The sequence below is a fragment of the Girardinichthys multiradiatus genome, chromosome 10 (genome assembly GCF_021462225.1).
Source record: "Girardinichthys multiradiatus isolate DD_20200921_A chromosome 10, DD_fGirMul_XY1, whole genome shotgun sequence".
NCBI lineage: Eukaryota > Metazoa > Chordata > Actinopteri > Cyprinodontiformes > Goodeidae > Girardinichthys > Girardinichthys multiradiatus.
The window spans coordinates 38260855-38278032 of record NC_061803.1 but is presented as its reverse complement, the minus strand read 5'-3'; the positions used below and the strand labels follow the sequence as shown (position 1 = coordinate 38278032).

General features: G+C 39.9%; 1 protein-coding gene across 1 annotated transcript; it reads right to left on the bottom strand.

The window, feature by feature from the left end:
- Positions 1-6581: 6581 nt before the first annotated feature.
- LOC124874802 (cytochrome P450 26A1) lies at positions 6582-15288 on the bottom strand. The gene is made up of 7 exons (XM_047376342.1): positions 14615-15288; positions 13240-13464; positions 12582-12863; positions 12323-12472; positions 12080-12214; positions 7231-7377; positions 6582-7137 (listed from the first exon to the last, which is right to left on the bottom strand). The coding sequence occupies exons 1-7, from the start codon at positions 14801-14803 to the stop codon at positions 6799-6801; spliced, it is 1467 nt and encodes a 488-aa protein (XP_047232298.1). The 5' UTR covers positions 14804-15288; the 3' UTR covers positions 6582-6798.
- Positions 15289-17178: the final 1890 nt, after the last annotated feature.

Sequence of the window (17178 nt, the reverse complement as noted above, 5' to 3'; positions counted from 1 at the left end):
TTTCCCCTCTACACTATTCTTCCCATATTATGCCACTTGAGTTCTTTATCCTTGAATAAAGATATTTGTGGAGGTGACCACATGTTGCAGAGCTTCCTAGTGTATTCCTCTAACACTACTTCAGCAACTGACGTACTCTTCCTATCTGTATAAACATAAGTTACCATGACTTTTGTAGAGGTTACTTTATTTAATGCTATCTAGGGAGAGAAGGTCCTGGAAACTTAAGAGAATATCCTGCCCCTTTGTTTTTGATTTTTTGTTTTCATTGGTATCTGAGGTACTAGGAACAATTTCACTTGTTTTCTGTCCTAGTCATGCTAAATCATTATTTTTTCTTATCAGGACAGTCTCTTGCCAGATGTCCTCCTTTCCCACAACACCAACACCCTGAGGTGCATTGTCTGTAATTTCCTCTGCTCACTCCTCTCTGACCCCTGCGGTTTTTTGTCCTCTGCCTCTAAATTTTTCTCTTCCTCTGTTGTTTTAATAATAAATCTGCTCTTCTTCTTCTTGCTGAAAAAAGGTGTTGCCTATTTAATTATTTATTTATTTATTTAGTTCCTTTTTTTTTTTTTTATCCTTCATAACTTTTTCTGCATGGAGGGCATGATTTACATAGTCTTCTAGATTTGCTGTGGGGAACCCTATAAAATATCTCCTTACCCAGGTATTGATTGCATCCCTGGAACCAGCATGTAGTGCATTTTCTAACTGCTGTTAATAAGCTCCTTGCTAGTCTTCATCTTCTTGTAGACCACTATGTATTTTAAACACTTTTGTCAGTCTAATCCTATATTCTTCAAAAGGTTATTCCTCTTTTTGTTTCACTCTGGCTATTACAAATAGTAAAATATTTTCTAAGGTTACACAGAAAAAAACCATGTCATGCCATGAACCTCCGTGACACGCTGTATCAACAGCCTTCAGCGTCTCAAAACAATAATAATAAAAAATAAACACAAATAAAACATACAGCCATGGTGGGGATGGATTTATTCACCAAAGGGACTCATTTTAGCCCATCCAATCCTGCCAAACCTCATCAGATCTTTGGTACAAAACAAAAACTTTCCACCTACTCTTTTACTCCCTTTCTTGTGTCCTGCTATTCCACTTTGCAAGTCCATCAAAAATTACTTCTTAGCCCTCTGACCTTTTCTGCTTTCCACAAAAACGTCCATTCTTTTCTCCTGCATCACATCTCTCTCTTTTTAGTTACTTTTAACCAATAATCTACATCCTCATAACCTTCTTTGTCCATTTTTCTTAAATCACGTTTACTTTTAATGTACTTTTAATTATTGCATCCTATAGATCACCTAATTCTTTAGAGTTTAAACGACCATCATAATGATATGTGGTTATCCATTTATCTAAATATTTTAATTTTAATATTTTAATTTGATCTTGTGCTTCCATAAATTTCCAATCTTTACATTATTATTCATTTTAGTGTATTTAAATCACCCTTTTCCCATTTCTTTTATTTAAATTTGGTCCAGCATATAAATACCTAGGGTATTCTAAATACTGGATTATTCTGCTCAGTAGGGTGACAGAAAAATCTCCTTTTGTGGTAATTCTCACTTCAACTCTTTCGAGTGGAGAATTCTTGCCTTTGCATCCACAAATGTTAGTCACTTACAATCCCACTGCTTTGGTATGAGGCAAAACCTAGTGGTTTTAAATTCTCCATTCATTTCTCACATGCACACATTTAAAACGCGGATTTTTCTTAGTATTTTCTATTGTTTTTTTTAAAATACTTCTTAACACTCAAAGGACTCCGCCGTCCTGGATCACGGAATTTTCAGTATTTTCACTAATACTTAAAGCAGAACTCCGGCGCACTGCTGTTAACCTCGGAATTTTCAGTATTTTTACTAATACTTTAAGCAGACCTCCGGCGCACTGCTGTTAACCTCGGAATTTTCAGTATTTTCCCTAATACGTTAAGCAGAACTCCGGCGCACTGCTGTTACCTGTTAGTGCCTAGGATTCACAGGGTTTGTTTACTTCACGCAATGACCCTCAGTCATTCGTCACACTTTTGTTTTAAATCCAGATTCAACTCACCACTTTGTCCTCTCCTCTCTCTCAGAGTTCCGTCAGCCGTCAGATCCCAGCGGGCGGGCCGAAATCCAGTCCCGCAAAGGGTCTGTGTGTCTTCCTGATGAAGACAGCCGTGCGCACGGTCTTTTCCTGGAGTCTACCGACCCACTGGAATCATCAGGCGTAGTTGGAATCCGGCTCTCGAAGGACCAAATTAATGTCAGGTTTAATCAACCTAACAATATTTATACATTAACAACACATTTCCACAGTCCCCTTTCAGCTTCCAGGGCCAGTTGTGCCTTTTGTTGAGTATAATCAGCCTTCATCTTTATGACCTCCTCAACTGGACCGCTTCCTTCTCTGCTAGCTCAGCACCATTTATGACCTTTGCCTGCAGACAACTCACACATCCTTTACTCACACAAACATCATGAAAGGTTATGAGATCAAATAGTCAAGTTAAAGAATAGGAGAAAATATAAGATAAATCTATATTCAATTATTCCAACAACACGGTCTCCCAGTCTGGAAGGAAGACAACAGAGACCGCATCACCGTGTTAACGTGAGGTGTGGTTGGCAGACACAACGAGCCGTCTTTCATCCACAGCTACGGAGGTTAGCTGGAAGCTAACCCATTTTGTTCACACAACGAGCCGCACCTTCAAACCCCTCCGCAGCTAATGAGGTTAGCTGTAGCTAACCATTGTTCACTGTGGATACTTTCTTCAAACTTTGTCGTCACCCGGACAACTCCTCAGCATGGTCAGAGGTTAGGTTTGGGCAGAGCAGAATAATATAGACGTGATATAGATTGAAATGATCTAAATGTTTTTCATTTGATGAAGTTTGGTTTTGTTTGTGGTGAACTCAGCTATCTTGGTGCTTGCAGAATATCTGCAGCACACATGTTCAGTTTTGTGTTCTTTGTGTGTTTTTAAGGTTAAGACAAACTTTATTTAAAGGGTGATTTTAAACACAGAAGATCGGCCATAACGCGCCGTCCGTGCTTATGCATTTTAACCCTTTTATTAACCCTGGTATTTTAAAGGTATGTGTTTGATTCTGGTGCTAATCTATCAGCTTCTTTTGTTAGCTCAACAGCTAACCGGTGAGAACACGTGCTTGCTACTAAAGAGTATTTAACAGAAAGGTTGTTAGTTTTCAAGCTAGTGAATAATAGTCCCTAAACATCATTTTACTAAATTTGATAACTAAGTAAACACCATTAAGCCCCATTTCTCCAGAAAGATTTGGCTCTTTTCCAAAATACTCCCTTAATAATATTTCTTTAAATATTATTTTAATAAATAAAGGAAGCTAATTAGACACCGTTGAGAAATGGGCATCCAGAAGGTTGGTTTTATTCAGCGGATCATTATTTAAAACATTATTTTATTGAAATAATATTTTATCTGATCTTGCATTGTGAATGGTTGTCTAAACGTTTGCTGATTATTGCCTAAGTTGGTTCCAAGTCTAACTTAACTTAATTTCCAGATTCTTCAAGATAATCCTTGGTCCTCAAACATGAATAACATTGCATGGTAATGTTGCATAACTCTTTTGGTCATGGTTCTCAATCATCTTTAATCAACTTGTTTATATTGTACATAGCCCATTAGTCCTCGTTATTCTTTAATTCTGCTTGGTAGTTAGTTGGATTGTTTTAGCATAGTAAAGGGTTTGTTGATTGAAATATGTTTGACTTTGAGTTGACTTATTTTTGTTAATAAATTCTTGTATATTAAGATATTGTGTGAATTCATTCCATGTGTGCAAAGTTTATGCTGTTCAATAATGTCAGAGCTCGTCTCACACCTTTCTATTTTGTCCTAATACCATCGCCTTACTGGGCAGGTATTCACAGGACAACCCTTAACAGACCAAAATATTATTTGATAAAATATTAAAATATTGATATTAAATATTAAATAATATTCTCAGACTCATAATCCCAACATGAGAAAATAAAATACGTTTAAAAAAAAAAAAATCAAATAAACCAGACTTTAAAACGAAGTATATTTCGGTCTCGTTTATTCACGTACAGCACACATACATACACATATAATACTGATACGTCCGAAGAACATGTGTAAGAGAGAGACGGTGGCGTCTCAGGTGTCGCTGTGATAGTAGTCGATCCCATGCCATTAGAAGACTGGTGTGATTTCTACTACGGTAGAAAGCCACGAGAAGAAATAAAAGATCAATAAAGGGTCCAACAAGCACTTTTTCCAGATGTCTTTTATTCACGTACAGGTGTCACCATGAATGTCACCGGACAGGGCTTGTATTTACATAGGGTTTTGAGAAAACCTTGTGTTTTATCAGGCTCTTGTTGAGACTCATGAATCCCAGATTGCGTGGCTCATGACTGAAGTCTCTGGTGTCTCAGTATAGCACATTGCCATAGTCCCTGGATTAACCATGTTGTCACTCACATGCTTGTACACAGGGACACTAGCATGAACTCCAAAGAGCTTTTGGGAGAAAGAGTAGCACAGACACAGTAGAAGAAGGATGGGGATACGGACAAGGACGACCCCTACGACGAGGTGTAGCAGCAGCAGTAGAAGGAGGAGGAAAAGGAGAAGACAGGGAAAGATGAGCAGGAGCACAACGAGGACGACCGGAACGACAAAGTGAAGTACAAGGGTCTGTAGGAGAAGGAGAAGGAGAAGGACAAGGACGACCGGGAGGACGCCGATGAACAGGATTGCAAGAAAAAGTCATAGGAGAAGGAGAGGGAGAAGGACAGGTGTGAGGATGACCGGGAGGACACCGACGCACAGGAATGCAAGAAGTCGTAGGAGAAGGAGAGAGATGTGGACGAGTGCGAGGACGACCGGGGATATGCCGACAAGTATCACCAGGAGATGGAAGAAGAGAAGAAGGAGAGGGAGAGGGCGGAGGTGGAGAACGAGACCTCAGCCGGTTCATCTTGCACTAGAGCTAGTCCTTAGTTCTCTTTTGCTCCTTAGTTCTCTTTCACCGCCGCACCGCTCTCCTCTTAGTTCTCTTTAAGCCCTTAGATCTCTTTCGCCACATCGTCCTGCTTCCTCTTTCACTAAAGGAGGTGGGTTACGAGTGTATAAGTTCCGAGAGGCTGTAGGATGCTCGCTCGCATGCACGCATGGAAGATGGTGAGGGAATACAAAAAATAAAACAACGAGAAGAGAGGAGATCCGTACATAAACACAAGAAATACACCGCCTGTCCGTCCATATATATATATGTGTGTATATATGTGTGTATATATATATATATATATATAAGAAATAAACCACTACCCCGTGTAACCCCAACGACCGATCCTTCCCTCCCTCCATCCCCAGCGGGGTCCACATGACCCCAGGTGTGACGATGGCGCAGGTGGGGTAGTACATGAACACAAAACAAACACACACAGGCCGGGCTGTGAGAAGGGCATAACATCAGGGGTCCATACAACCCCCTTCGGGTAAGGCGGGGGTGTGAGATGGGGGCCCCAGGGGGTCCGTGTGACCCCCCCTCCACTCTCCCCTTTGGGGAAGGCATTGAGACAAAACACTATTAATAATTTAGAATAATGTTGGAAATGTGACACGGAGGGCTCGTTGCAGTCTGGCGTGTGGTAAGACCACGAAAGAGACAGGAGGGGAAAAAAAAAACTCGAGTGGGCTGCACACGGGGTCCCCTCCAGACTGCAGGTTTACTAGCACTGCCATACTTGCACAATGATCACCTGCACTGTTGTACTGCTCTCGCATCTTATATTGCTCTACATTTACTCTCACTCACTTAAAACTGTGCACATATATTTATATTATATTGTAGATATGTTTATACTGTTTAATTTGTATTGTATTGCACCGACTATGCCAAAACAAATTCCTTGTATGTCCAAAAACGTACTTGGCAATAAAGCTTTTCTGATTCTGAAAGTACTCCTGGATCAGTGCATCTGTGTTCATTTTGTGTGTCCTGTCAATCCCCTAGGTCTTGCAGATAGCTGCTTACACTGAGCCTGGTTCTACATAAATATACTGAATTTAAAGCAGTTCTGAAGACTGGCCAATGGACTGGAAGACATGCAAGTAGAACAGACATAGGGGGAAAAACCCTTGTACCCTTAGATGGTGAAAGACAACCATCTTCTATCAGTGGCCATCAGCTGAAGAAATGCAGCAGAAAATCAAATCAGCAGTATAAGTTCAATTATAAACTCTTTAACCAATTATTTACTTTCACTTTGTTTGCTACATCGTTTACTGCCAAAACCCAGTCAGCACGTTTTGGACATGATTCTTCACGGCTGGACAAATTCTAATCAGCAAAAGGTATTCCTGAAGGCCAATTAAACAGATTCCTGAAGAATCATGGTTCCATTGAAATAAAGAACTGCACTAATAAATCAAGTGTTGCAAGACTTCAGTAAACTACATTTGTTTGTAAAGACCTTTAGTACAACACAACACTATTTTAAATAAAAAGTTGTATTAAATAAAAACCCCATTAAAAACAAGAAAGTAGCATAAATACCTTGGGCAAAGATACAACATTTATATGAATTTACTACATTACATATGTACAAAAATCCTACAGAGAATACACTTAGATGGTTAAAGTTTTCATGTAACCCTATAGGGACTGCCCATCAGGACCATCTCCTATGATTGAGTTAACAGTACTAATACCCAGAACCTCCTCTTTTAGAAAAATAATTAAAAACTTCAAAACGTGCTCCTAATGCAACTTAAGTTTTCACGTAGCTGGTGAATTTGGTTGGCAAGTTGTCCACAGGATAGACTGTGGGTCCAGTTTTTATGGTTGGTGGTCCATTCAAGAGAGTCCAATGACACTTTGTCACGACTTCCACCAAGAAGATCTTCAGCAGAACTTTAGCAAATTCCTTCCCCACACACATTCGAGAACCACCACCAAAAGGTATGTACTGAAACCTGGGGGAGTCGGCCAAGGGTTTTTTCATGAAGCGCTCTGGCTGAAATGCTTCTTTGTTTGGAAACACCTCAGCAACATCATGTGTGTCACAGATGCTGTAGATAACATTCCAGCCTTTAGGAATCTGGTAACCCTGAAGTGGTAAGAGGACATTATAGAAGTGAAAGGTTTATGTAAATATCTAACTTGTCACTTTCAGCACATAAGAAATTATTTGATTGCTTACATTGAGTTCAAATGTTTTGAGGGCTACTCTGAAGCCTCCAGGGACTGGGGGGTTGATCCTTAGTGTTTCCTTGAGGACACAACCTGTGTATTTGAGCTGCTCCAAAGACTCAATGTTCAGGTTCTCGAGGTCCATTCCATTCTCCCCCTGAACACAGAGACATAATAAGAGGAACCGGTGACTGGGAGCTGGGATGACTTCTGATCAGAATTATTCTATTTAGTACAACAAACATCTTCTAAGTTTAGCTGAAATAAGAGAAACATTTTAATGTTGCTCAGGAGATCAGAGAGGGGATTATAACAGTGTTTAAAAGCCTGTACAAGCAGCACAGATAGTGTGTCAATATTTAGGCCCTTACTACGATCTTTCCCCTCAGCAGGTTCCATTTCGACTGTTGAGCCAAGCTCAGTATGAGCCTTATGAGCCCAAGATGCATAACATAAATTCCAGTTTTAGGGCCAAGTGTGAGATGGTTTTTCAAAACTCATGAACAAGTAAATAAATCTTAGTGACATGTAGACTTACCATAGGCTACGTGCAAAAAGTTCAACATCAACTTATGTTTAATTACTTAATTTCATGGAATATGTGTCACATTAATGCAGCTAGTGTTGCAATGCAGACCAGCTCAGCTTTGCATGCTGTAATTGTCGTATAGATTGATTTTGGCATGTGAACAATTCAAATGTACACGGAAGGGCAAACTGTCACACTGCCTTTAGGCTGACGCATACATAATGTTCGTCTACAGTTAAAAAGTAGACTTGCAAGCAGGAGGACAGTCAGAGGCTGGCTGAAGTAAAAAATTTCAGCTTTCATTTGAAAAAGTTCAGGATAGATGAAGTTATATTGCAATTGGCGAACAATTTGGGGAAAACCTGGTCTGAGTCGGAGAGACGGCATCCATCCCACTTCGGATGGAGCAGCTCTTCTTTCTAGGGATATGGCTTAATTTATAAGTTCTTCAAAACTTTGACAACCCAGGGTTCAGACCAGGAAGCAGGGTCGTAGTTTAACACTCCTCTCTGCAGCCTCTGTAGTGTTACCCACCCATTGCCCTATAAAGACAGTGTCTTGCCCACAGCCAAAATTGAATAGATTAAAAAAAAAATTTAAAAAGGAGGAGACCATGAAAATCTCATAAGATAAATAAAACCCAGACAGAAAAGAAAAATCAAACAAATGTGGCTTATTGAACATAAGATCTCTCTCTTTAAAGACTTTGTTAGTTAAAAACTTGATTTGTGACAGTAAGATTGATTTATTTTGTCTTACAGAAACCTGGCTGCAGCAGATTATGTTACTATAAATGAGTCAACTTCTTCCAATTATTTAAATTTCCACATACCTAGAAATACTGGAGGAGCAACCATCTTTCAGTACGATTTATTAATTAGTCCTAGACCAATTAATAGTTACAACTCTTTTGAATATTTAATCCATAGTTTTCCTCATCCAAAGCACTAAAACCCTTATTCTCAATTCTTAGATCAGTTATCAGACTTCTTATCTGATTTAGTGTTAAATAAAGATAAGGTCATTATAGTGGAGGATTTTAACATTCATGTTGACACAGAGTGATATCCTAAATATAGCCTTTCATACTATATTAGACTCAGTTGGCTTTGTTCAAAACATTAGCAAACCTATCCACCTTTGTCTTCATTCTCTGGACCTTGTGCTGACATATGGCATTGAGTGTTAAGAAATAATATCTCCTCATAACCCTGTCCTGTCTGACCATTTTTTAATAACCTTTGAGTTTAATTTAACTGAGTTCTACACACCTGTAATAAAATTTCATTATAGTGGAACATTATCAGACAATGCTGTTACAACCTATAAAGAATCTGTTCCATTTTTAATCTCCCCATCATTACAGAAAAATACAGATGAGGGCAGTAATTTTGTTTCTTCCTCTTCACAAATTTCCCTTGTTCATAGTGTAACTTCCTCAATGCGTGGTGCATTAGACAATGTAGCCCCCCCTGAAAAAGAATGTAAATTTTCATAGGAGACTGGCTCCCTGGTTTTATTCAGGGCTGTGTACTTTAAAGCACACCGTTAGAAAATTGGAGAGAAAATTGCACTATACACACCCAGAGGAGACCTACTTAATATGGAAAAATAGTCGTTGTATGAAAAGACAATTTGCCAAGCTAGAACAGCTAATTTATCATGTTTCTATGTTTGGTTTTAGTACAGTTGCCAAACGTATACAGAGTCATAGCTCTGTTGAGTCATCCATTCCCTTAGCTCTCAGCAAAAATAACTTTATGGGACTTTTTTTATAAATAAGATTGATTCTATTAACGGACTGGTGACCTGTCCAGGGTGTACCCCGCCTCTCGCCCATAGACTGCTGGAGATATGCACCAGCTACCACGTGACCCACTATGGAATAAGCGGTAGAAAATGACTGACTGACTGACTGATTCTATTAACAATAAAATCATTGGCATACTCCCGAACATGATTACTTCATCCTCAGTAAGTGAGACAGCATTGGAGGTAACTGTAGAATCTGATCTGCATTTGTACTGGTTTGATCCAGAGTTATCAAAAATATTAGCTTCATCTAAACCTTCAACTTGTATGTTAGACCCAATCCCAACCAAATTAATTAAGGAAGTGTTCCCTTTGATTACCAGCCCCATTCTAGATTTGATTAATCTATCCTTAGTAAATGGATACGTACCACAGGCTTTTAAGTAGTTGTAATTAAACCTTTACTTAAGGAAACCTTCGCTTGATCAAGATGATTTACTAAATTACAGACCTATGTCCAATCTTCCATTTTTATCTAAAATTCTTGAGAAAATAGTTGCTAATCAGGTGTGTGAGCATTTAGACAGTAATGATCTGTTTGAAGAGTTTCAGTCAGGTTTCAGGGCTCATCATAGCATGAAAACAGCACGAGTCAAAGTCATTAATGATATTTTTATGGCCTCAGATTATGGACTTGTGTCTGTACTTGTTTTGTTAGATCTCAGTGATGCATTTGATAACAGTCGATCACAACATTCTCTTGGAACGGCTGGAACATGCTGTAGAGCTCAAGGTAACAGCAGTAGGCTGGTTTAAATATTATTTGTCTGACAGATTCCAGTTTGTTCATGTAAATGATAAATCATCTTCAAACTCCAGGGTTAATTGTGGAGTACCACAGGGTTCACTGCTTGAGCCAATTCTCTTTACTATGTATATGCTTCCAATATGTAAAATTATCAGGCAGCATAGGATAAATTTTCACTGTTACGCTGATGATACTCAGCTTTATTTATCAATAAATCCTGATGAGCCCAACCAGTTAGACCGTAGGCATGTCTTGAAGACATAAAAACTTGGATGACTATAAGTTTTCTGCTTCTAAATTCAAACAAGACAGAAGCTGTTGTCTTTGGACCAGAATCTTATGAAAAAAAACTGCTTAGTCTATCGATTCTTGTGGACAACATTAAATTGACCTCTGGTAATAAAGTAAAAAACCTTGGTGTTATTTTTGATCAGGACATGTCATTTAAATCCCATATTAAACAAGTTTCTAGGATTTCCTTTTTTCACCTCCAGAATATTGCCAAAATTAGAACTATCATGTGGTAAATTGTTTAGTTATCAGGCTCCTCTCCTGTGGAAAGAGCTCCCAGTTTTAATCCGTAAGAGAAGAAACTTTTAAGTCTAGGCTTAAAACTTTCCTTTTTGATGAAGCTTATAGTTAGCTTTGGATAACCTAAGCCACTCTGTCTCTGCAGTTATGCTCCTTTAGGCTTAGTCTGCTGGAGAACATAATTACCAGTTTCACTGTTTCTGCTACATTTTCATACTACTGTCCAGTTTTGCATTATTTGATTACTTTATACTCTCTCTCTCTCTCTCTTTCTCTCTGTTTTCTCTCTTTCTAAAAGCTACATCTGACTTGGCTCTGTGTTTATCTGTGGCACCTTCCTGGAGGGGGACATCGGGCTGAGCTGCTGTTGCCAACAACTTAATGCTCACCTTATACTCTCTCTCCCAGACATAGCTACTGGCAGAGCTTTTACTATGACTAACTGTATGTGCCCTCTTTCATACACTAGATTTGAAAATTGGCTCAGAGTTCAATTGCTTAGCTAACTTACTCTCCCAGATGAAGCCACTAAAGGAGCTATAAACATTAATGTTTCACTTTTCTTTCCTATAGAAAGTACTACTGGATTAGTGCTTCTGTGTTCTTTTTGTGTCTCTGTTCTGTTCTCTCAAATCCCCAGATGGCAGATGGCCTCTCACACTGAGCCTGGGTCTGCTGGAGGTTTCTTCCTGTTAAAAGGGAGTTTTCCTCTCCACTGTCACTACATGCATGCTCAGTATGAGGGATTGCTGCAAAGTCAATGCAAGCGACTGCCCACTGTATCTATATTGTCATCCAGGAGGAGTGAATGCTGCAAGTCACAGACTCAATGCAATCTGACTGCACTGTTTGATAGTTTGGATTAATTGGAATGTATGTACCAGACCTGAAATCTGTATGATTCAACTGAATTGACTTTGTAAAGTGCCTTGAGATGATGTGTTGTGAATTGACGCTATATAAATAAAACTAAATTTTCTGCTTCCAGCCAATGAAGGAAGAGCTACAAACTAGAACTGTTAGTTTTTAAGTTACATTAGGAAACACATTCATTTTGATACCCTGATGCCATCAATTTGAAAATGTTGAACGGTACTGATGCTGTCTTTCTGCTCCTGTATAAATTCTCAGCCCAGATCCCAGAGGGCACCACTGATAAACCCTCATGAAAACTGCACCACCATTAAGAAGGCTACTTTAACCCCAATTTAGGTTAAAAAAGAAGTACAGCACATTTACCTTGTCCCACAATTCCTGCCTGAGTTTCTTCACAACTTTTGGGTATAGGCCTAGAAACATGATTAGGGATGTGGCTGTGCTGGCTGTGGTTTCATGGCCTCCAAACAAAAGCTCCGTAGCAGATTCCTTGATGGCCTAGACACAAAGTAGACATGCAGAATTAAACTACTCAGGAAAACATTTACCAGGGGGTTGGCCTTTTCTGATGAATAGTTTGATAAACAGCGTTGTCATCTTCATTACCTGCATCCTGAAAGGTTCTCCATTTTTTCTGCTGCTGTCTATGAGCTGCTGCAGGGCATCTCTGTGTTTTGACCCATTGTCTGACTCCTCCACCTTCTTTCTAATATTCTCTTCAATCTTTGTGTGGATGAAGTTTCTGGCCCGTAGACCCTACAGGACAGAACAGGAGAGGACAGGACGGGACGTTTACATTTTACAATTTGTTGACAGTAAATCAATCCATACTTTTATAGTTCATGTGCTGATCTGATGGTCGTACCCTGTACAACCCACTGAAAGGAACATCAATGGGCAGGGAGAAAAGATTTTTGATCATTTCCTCAAATGCCTCCACCAGCTGCTGCTCATCGGTCCTGATCTGCTCCGGCTGAAAACCCAGCAGAATCCTCATGGCTATGCGGAACATCAGTCGCTTCATTTCAGGATATACCAGCACACAAGGATCCTGCACCAACCACCTTTTGACTGCAGTCTGCACTTCCTCCTGGATCACAGGGATGTAGAGCTCTAGTGCCTCCTTGGAGAAGGCTCTCATGATGGCCTGAGGCAGGAAGGAAGCGGTGGATGAAATTCAAGTTCTATGTAGGACGCAGTCTACAAGGCACTGAAATTGGTTTAAAAACCTTATTTATTTTAGCCAGAAGATTTGATTTCTTTAGTTTATGGGACACAGATTTCTAAGATTAATATTCTTTTGCAATAATAAACTCACTTTAAAATTGAGGGCAAGACAAATCCTCTAAATTTTGGGAATGTTCAAACTACTGTAGAAATTGTTTAGACTAATTCTAAACAGGGTGATATTCTCAAATAACTACAGAACTTCGTATGAACTTGTCATTATGTTTGTGGTTTTTAATGATAGAATAAATGGCTGAAAGGCTGCTCACTTTCAGAACCTTTTTAAAAAGACTCACTTTCTTCTTGGTTTTGTGCTGGGAGCCATGCATGTTGGAAAGCGTGTCCGAGCCGAGTATGGTGCGCACAGAAGAGGGCCACTGCGCTGACACAAGCCTGTACTCTCCCAGCAGGATGTGCCTGATGTTCTCCGCACCGGTGACACGCACCGTGGGGTTCCCGAAGAGGTGTGTGCGGTAGATGTAGCCGTACTTCTCCCGCTTCATCTGCAGAAACCTTCTCCTCTGCAACCATTTGAACACAGACAGCCTCAATGACTAAACTGAAAGATAAAAACTTAAAGTGTTTGTGCAAGTTATGGTAGCCTATAGGTGGATTTTCTCATCAGAAACCAGTTATAAAAAAAAACAAGTACAGAATATTACCTTAAAATGTGTGCAATTTTTTTCTTTTGTTCAGACACTGGTAACATGAATTTAAATTTGGTTTATTTCTTGTTAAAAATAAAAAGACATAATCTCCCCTTTTGTCATACTAAAAAATAGACGTTTAATTTTGTGATAATCCTATACAGTTACTGTAGGAGGCGCTGTTTCTCATTACAAAACGTTTTATTTTACCATAAATGAGCAATATAAGTTAACATAAACAGGCATCCAAAATTTAAATATTTTGTCCCACATATTTTATAACATTGTGAGGATGATTTCTAAAAATCCAATAAGTCAGGTCTACCATATATGGGCACTGATGTCACGGGGCGAAGCATAATGTTTTGAGGGGATTTAAACTGTGTACAACAGCTTGAACTGATGGCCATCCTGCCTTATATTTTGTGTTGATTTACTGTATATAAAACATGTTTCAATGTATGTTTGAATTTTAGGTTTTCATTCTCATGTAAGACTGTAACTGTCCCAGGCTCCATTTAGTTCAGACTTTTTAGGGGAACATTGCGAACATGATTCACAATACGAATAAAGCGAAAAACAAAACAAAAAACGCAACGTGGAGGAAGACAAAATATGAGGTAATGGGTCACTTTTTCAACATTTTATTTTAATTTAAAAAGGCAAATACAATCAAATTCAAATGTCTGCTCCTTTCTTTTTGCTGATAAAATAAGAAAACCAGCTTGCCTTTAATAATATGTATTAAAATGAATAACCACTTTTCGTTTGCTTCAATTTTTGCCCTCTGGATTAATGGAAAAAGCCTAAACAAATATCGTGTTTGTTGTTTATTTTATTACTGGCTTTTGATTTTAAAAAGCCTTCCACCAAAACATGCACGGCTCTGTGGATTAACATGAAAAATTACCCGACCTGTTAGGGCAACTGGAATAGGTAAAACATGAAAAAAATGTTCATAAGAACCATACCTGTACCACCAATGCATACACCCTACGAAAGCTGCAAACAGCGTAGATCTCACCTGCAAAATGAGCTGCAGCGTCTCTCCGATGAACGGTAAGCCCATGGATCCGGGTGGCAGCGGGCTCGGACAGCTTGGGTCTTCGCCGCGGATCATGTAGACCTCCCACAACTTCACAGCCACCAGGAAAAGCAGGATGGGCAGCACGATGGTGCAGAGGACAGAAGCCAGCAGAGTGCTCAGAGCCATGTCGGATTTGGTTCCAGTCTCTCCGTTCAGGTGAAGCTGCTTAAACTAGTAAAGCTGGGCACACCTCCTGGAGCCCTTTTATAGGATGTGTCTCACCTTCTCCTCCCTGACATGAATTAGTTCACCGAAAGTTCATCTTTAATTAATTGTGGTTGTCGCTGGGACCCGCCTACAGGTCTGTATTGGCTGACATCATTTTTTTCAAAAGCCACATCTTTAATCCTGACATTCCGTGGTAGATTTTACTCAACATTTTTTTTTTCAGGACAATGGAAGCGCATCCTTTTGTTGGCCCTGAAAGCAGCTAGTCCACAAACTCATTACCTTAGTTTAAGGGCTTCTTGTAGGATCCGCGGTCTTGCCTGCAGGCTGAGCTGCATTCAAGAGCAAAAAGGTGTTTACAAGCTTTTTACCAAATGAAAATGAGGCTCTAATCCTCAACAGGGTCTCCCTGATTCAGACGAAATTTGTAAACAATTTGTATATGTGTTTTTCTATGGAAGCTTATTTCAGAGTGAACAGAGCTGACATCGTGTCTTACTGAGACACTGATTAGCAGGTAAGCATTCATTATTGAAGTGGAAAATGATAGTGGGTCACTGGGAAGCACCGCTGTCCTCCATTTGACTCTTATCAGACTAAACCTTTAACTGTAGGAGACTAAACTGCTCTGTGTGTGTGTGTGTTATAAAAATGGTATCCGTCAGTGAGTTCAAACTTGGGTCAACAGAGACAGGCGGAGAGGACACGCACATCCACACATGCAACGTGGTGCCTTGACTCTAGCCTACAAAAAAAGCATTGCTGTAAAAAAGATTCCTTCTGTTTTTGCTTTTTTTTTGCTAGATTGACATGTTTCAGATCATCAAACCGATTTTATTTTACTGCAAAGATAAACAGAGTAAATAGAAGTAGTTTTCAGTTGCTGATCTTATTTATTAGAGGATAAAAGCTATACAGGTCCTTCTCAAAATATTAGCATATTGTGATAAAGTTCATTATTTTCCATAATGTCATGATGAAAATTTAACATTCATATATTTTAGATTCATTGCACACTAACTGAAATATTTCAGGTATTTTATTGTCTTAATACGGATGATTTTGGCATACAGCTCATGAAAACCCAAAATTCCTATCTCACAAAATTAGCATATCATTAAAAGGGTCTCTAAACGAGCTATGAACCTAATCATCTGAATCAACGAGTTAACTCTAAACACCTGCAAAAGATTCCTGAGGCCTTTAAAACTCCCAGCCTGGTTCATCACTCAAAACCCCAATCATGGGTAAGACTGCCGACCTGACTGCTGTCCAGAAGGCCACTATTGACACCCTCAAGCAAGAGGGTAAGACACAGAAATAAATTTCTGAACGAATAGGCTGTTCCCAGAGTGCTGTATCAAGGCACCTCAGTGGGAAGTCTGTGGGAAGGAAAAAGTGTGGCAGAAAACGCTGCACAACAAGAAGAGGTGACAGGACACTGAGGAAGATTGTGGAGAAGGGCCGATTCCAGACCTTGGGGGACCTGCGGAAGCAGTGGACTGCGTCTGGAGTAGAAACATCCAGAGCCACCGTGCACAGGCGTGTGCAGGAAATGGGCTACAGGTGCCGCATTCCCCAGGTCAAGCCACTTTTGAACCAGAAACAGCGGCAGAAGCGCCTGACCTGGGCTACAGAGAAGCAGCACTGGACTGTTGCTCAGTGGTCCAAAGTACTTTTTTCGGATGAAAGCAAATTCTGCATGTCATTCGGAAGTCAACGTGCCAGAGTCTGGAGGAAGACTGGGGAGAAGGAAATACCAAAATGCCAGAAGTCCAGTGTCAAGTACCCACAGTCAGTGATGGTCTGGGGTGCCGTGTCAGCTGCTGGTGTTGGTCCACTGTGGTTTATCAAGGGCAGGGTCAATGCAGCTAGCTATCAGGAGATTTTGGAGCATTTCATGCTTCCATCTACTGAAAAACTTTATGGAGATGAAGATTTCATTTTTCAGCACGACCTGGCACCTGCTCACAGTGCCAAAACCACTGGTAAATGGTTTACTGACCATGGTATCACTGTGCTCAATTGGCCTGCCAACTCTCCTGACCTGAACCCCATCGAGAATCTGTGGGATATTGTGAAGAGAACGTTGAGAGACTCAAGACCCAACACTCTGGATGAGCTAAAGGCCGCTATCGAAGCATCCTGGGCCTCCATAAGACCTCAGCAGTGCCACAGGCTGATTGCCTCCATGCCACACCGCATTGAAGCAGTCATTTCTGCCAAAGGATTCCCGACCAAGTAATGAGTGCATAACTTTACATGATTATTTGAAGGTTGACGTTTTTTGTATTAAAAACACTTTTCTTTTATTGGTCGGATGAAATATGCTA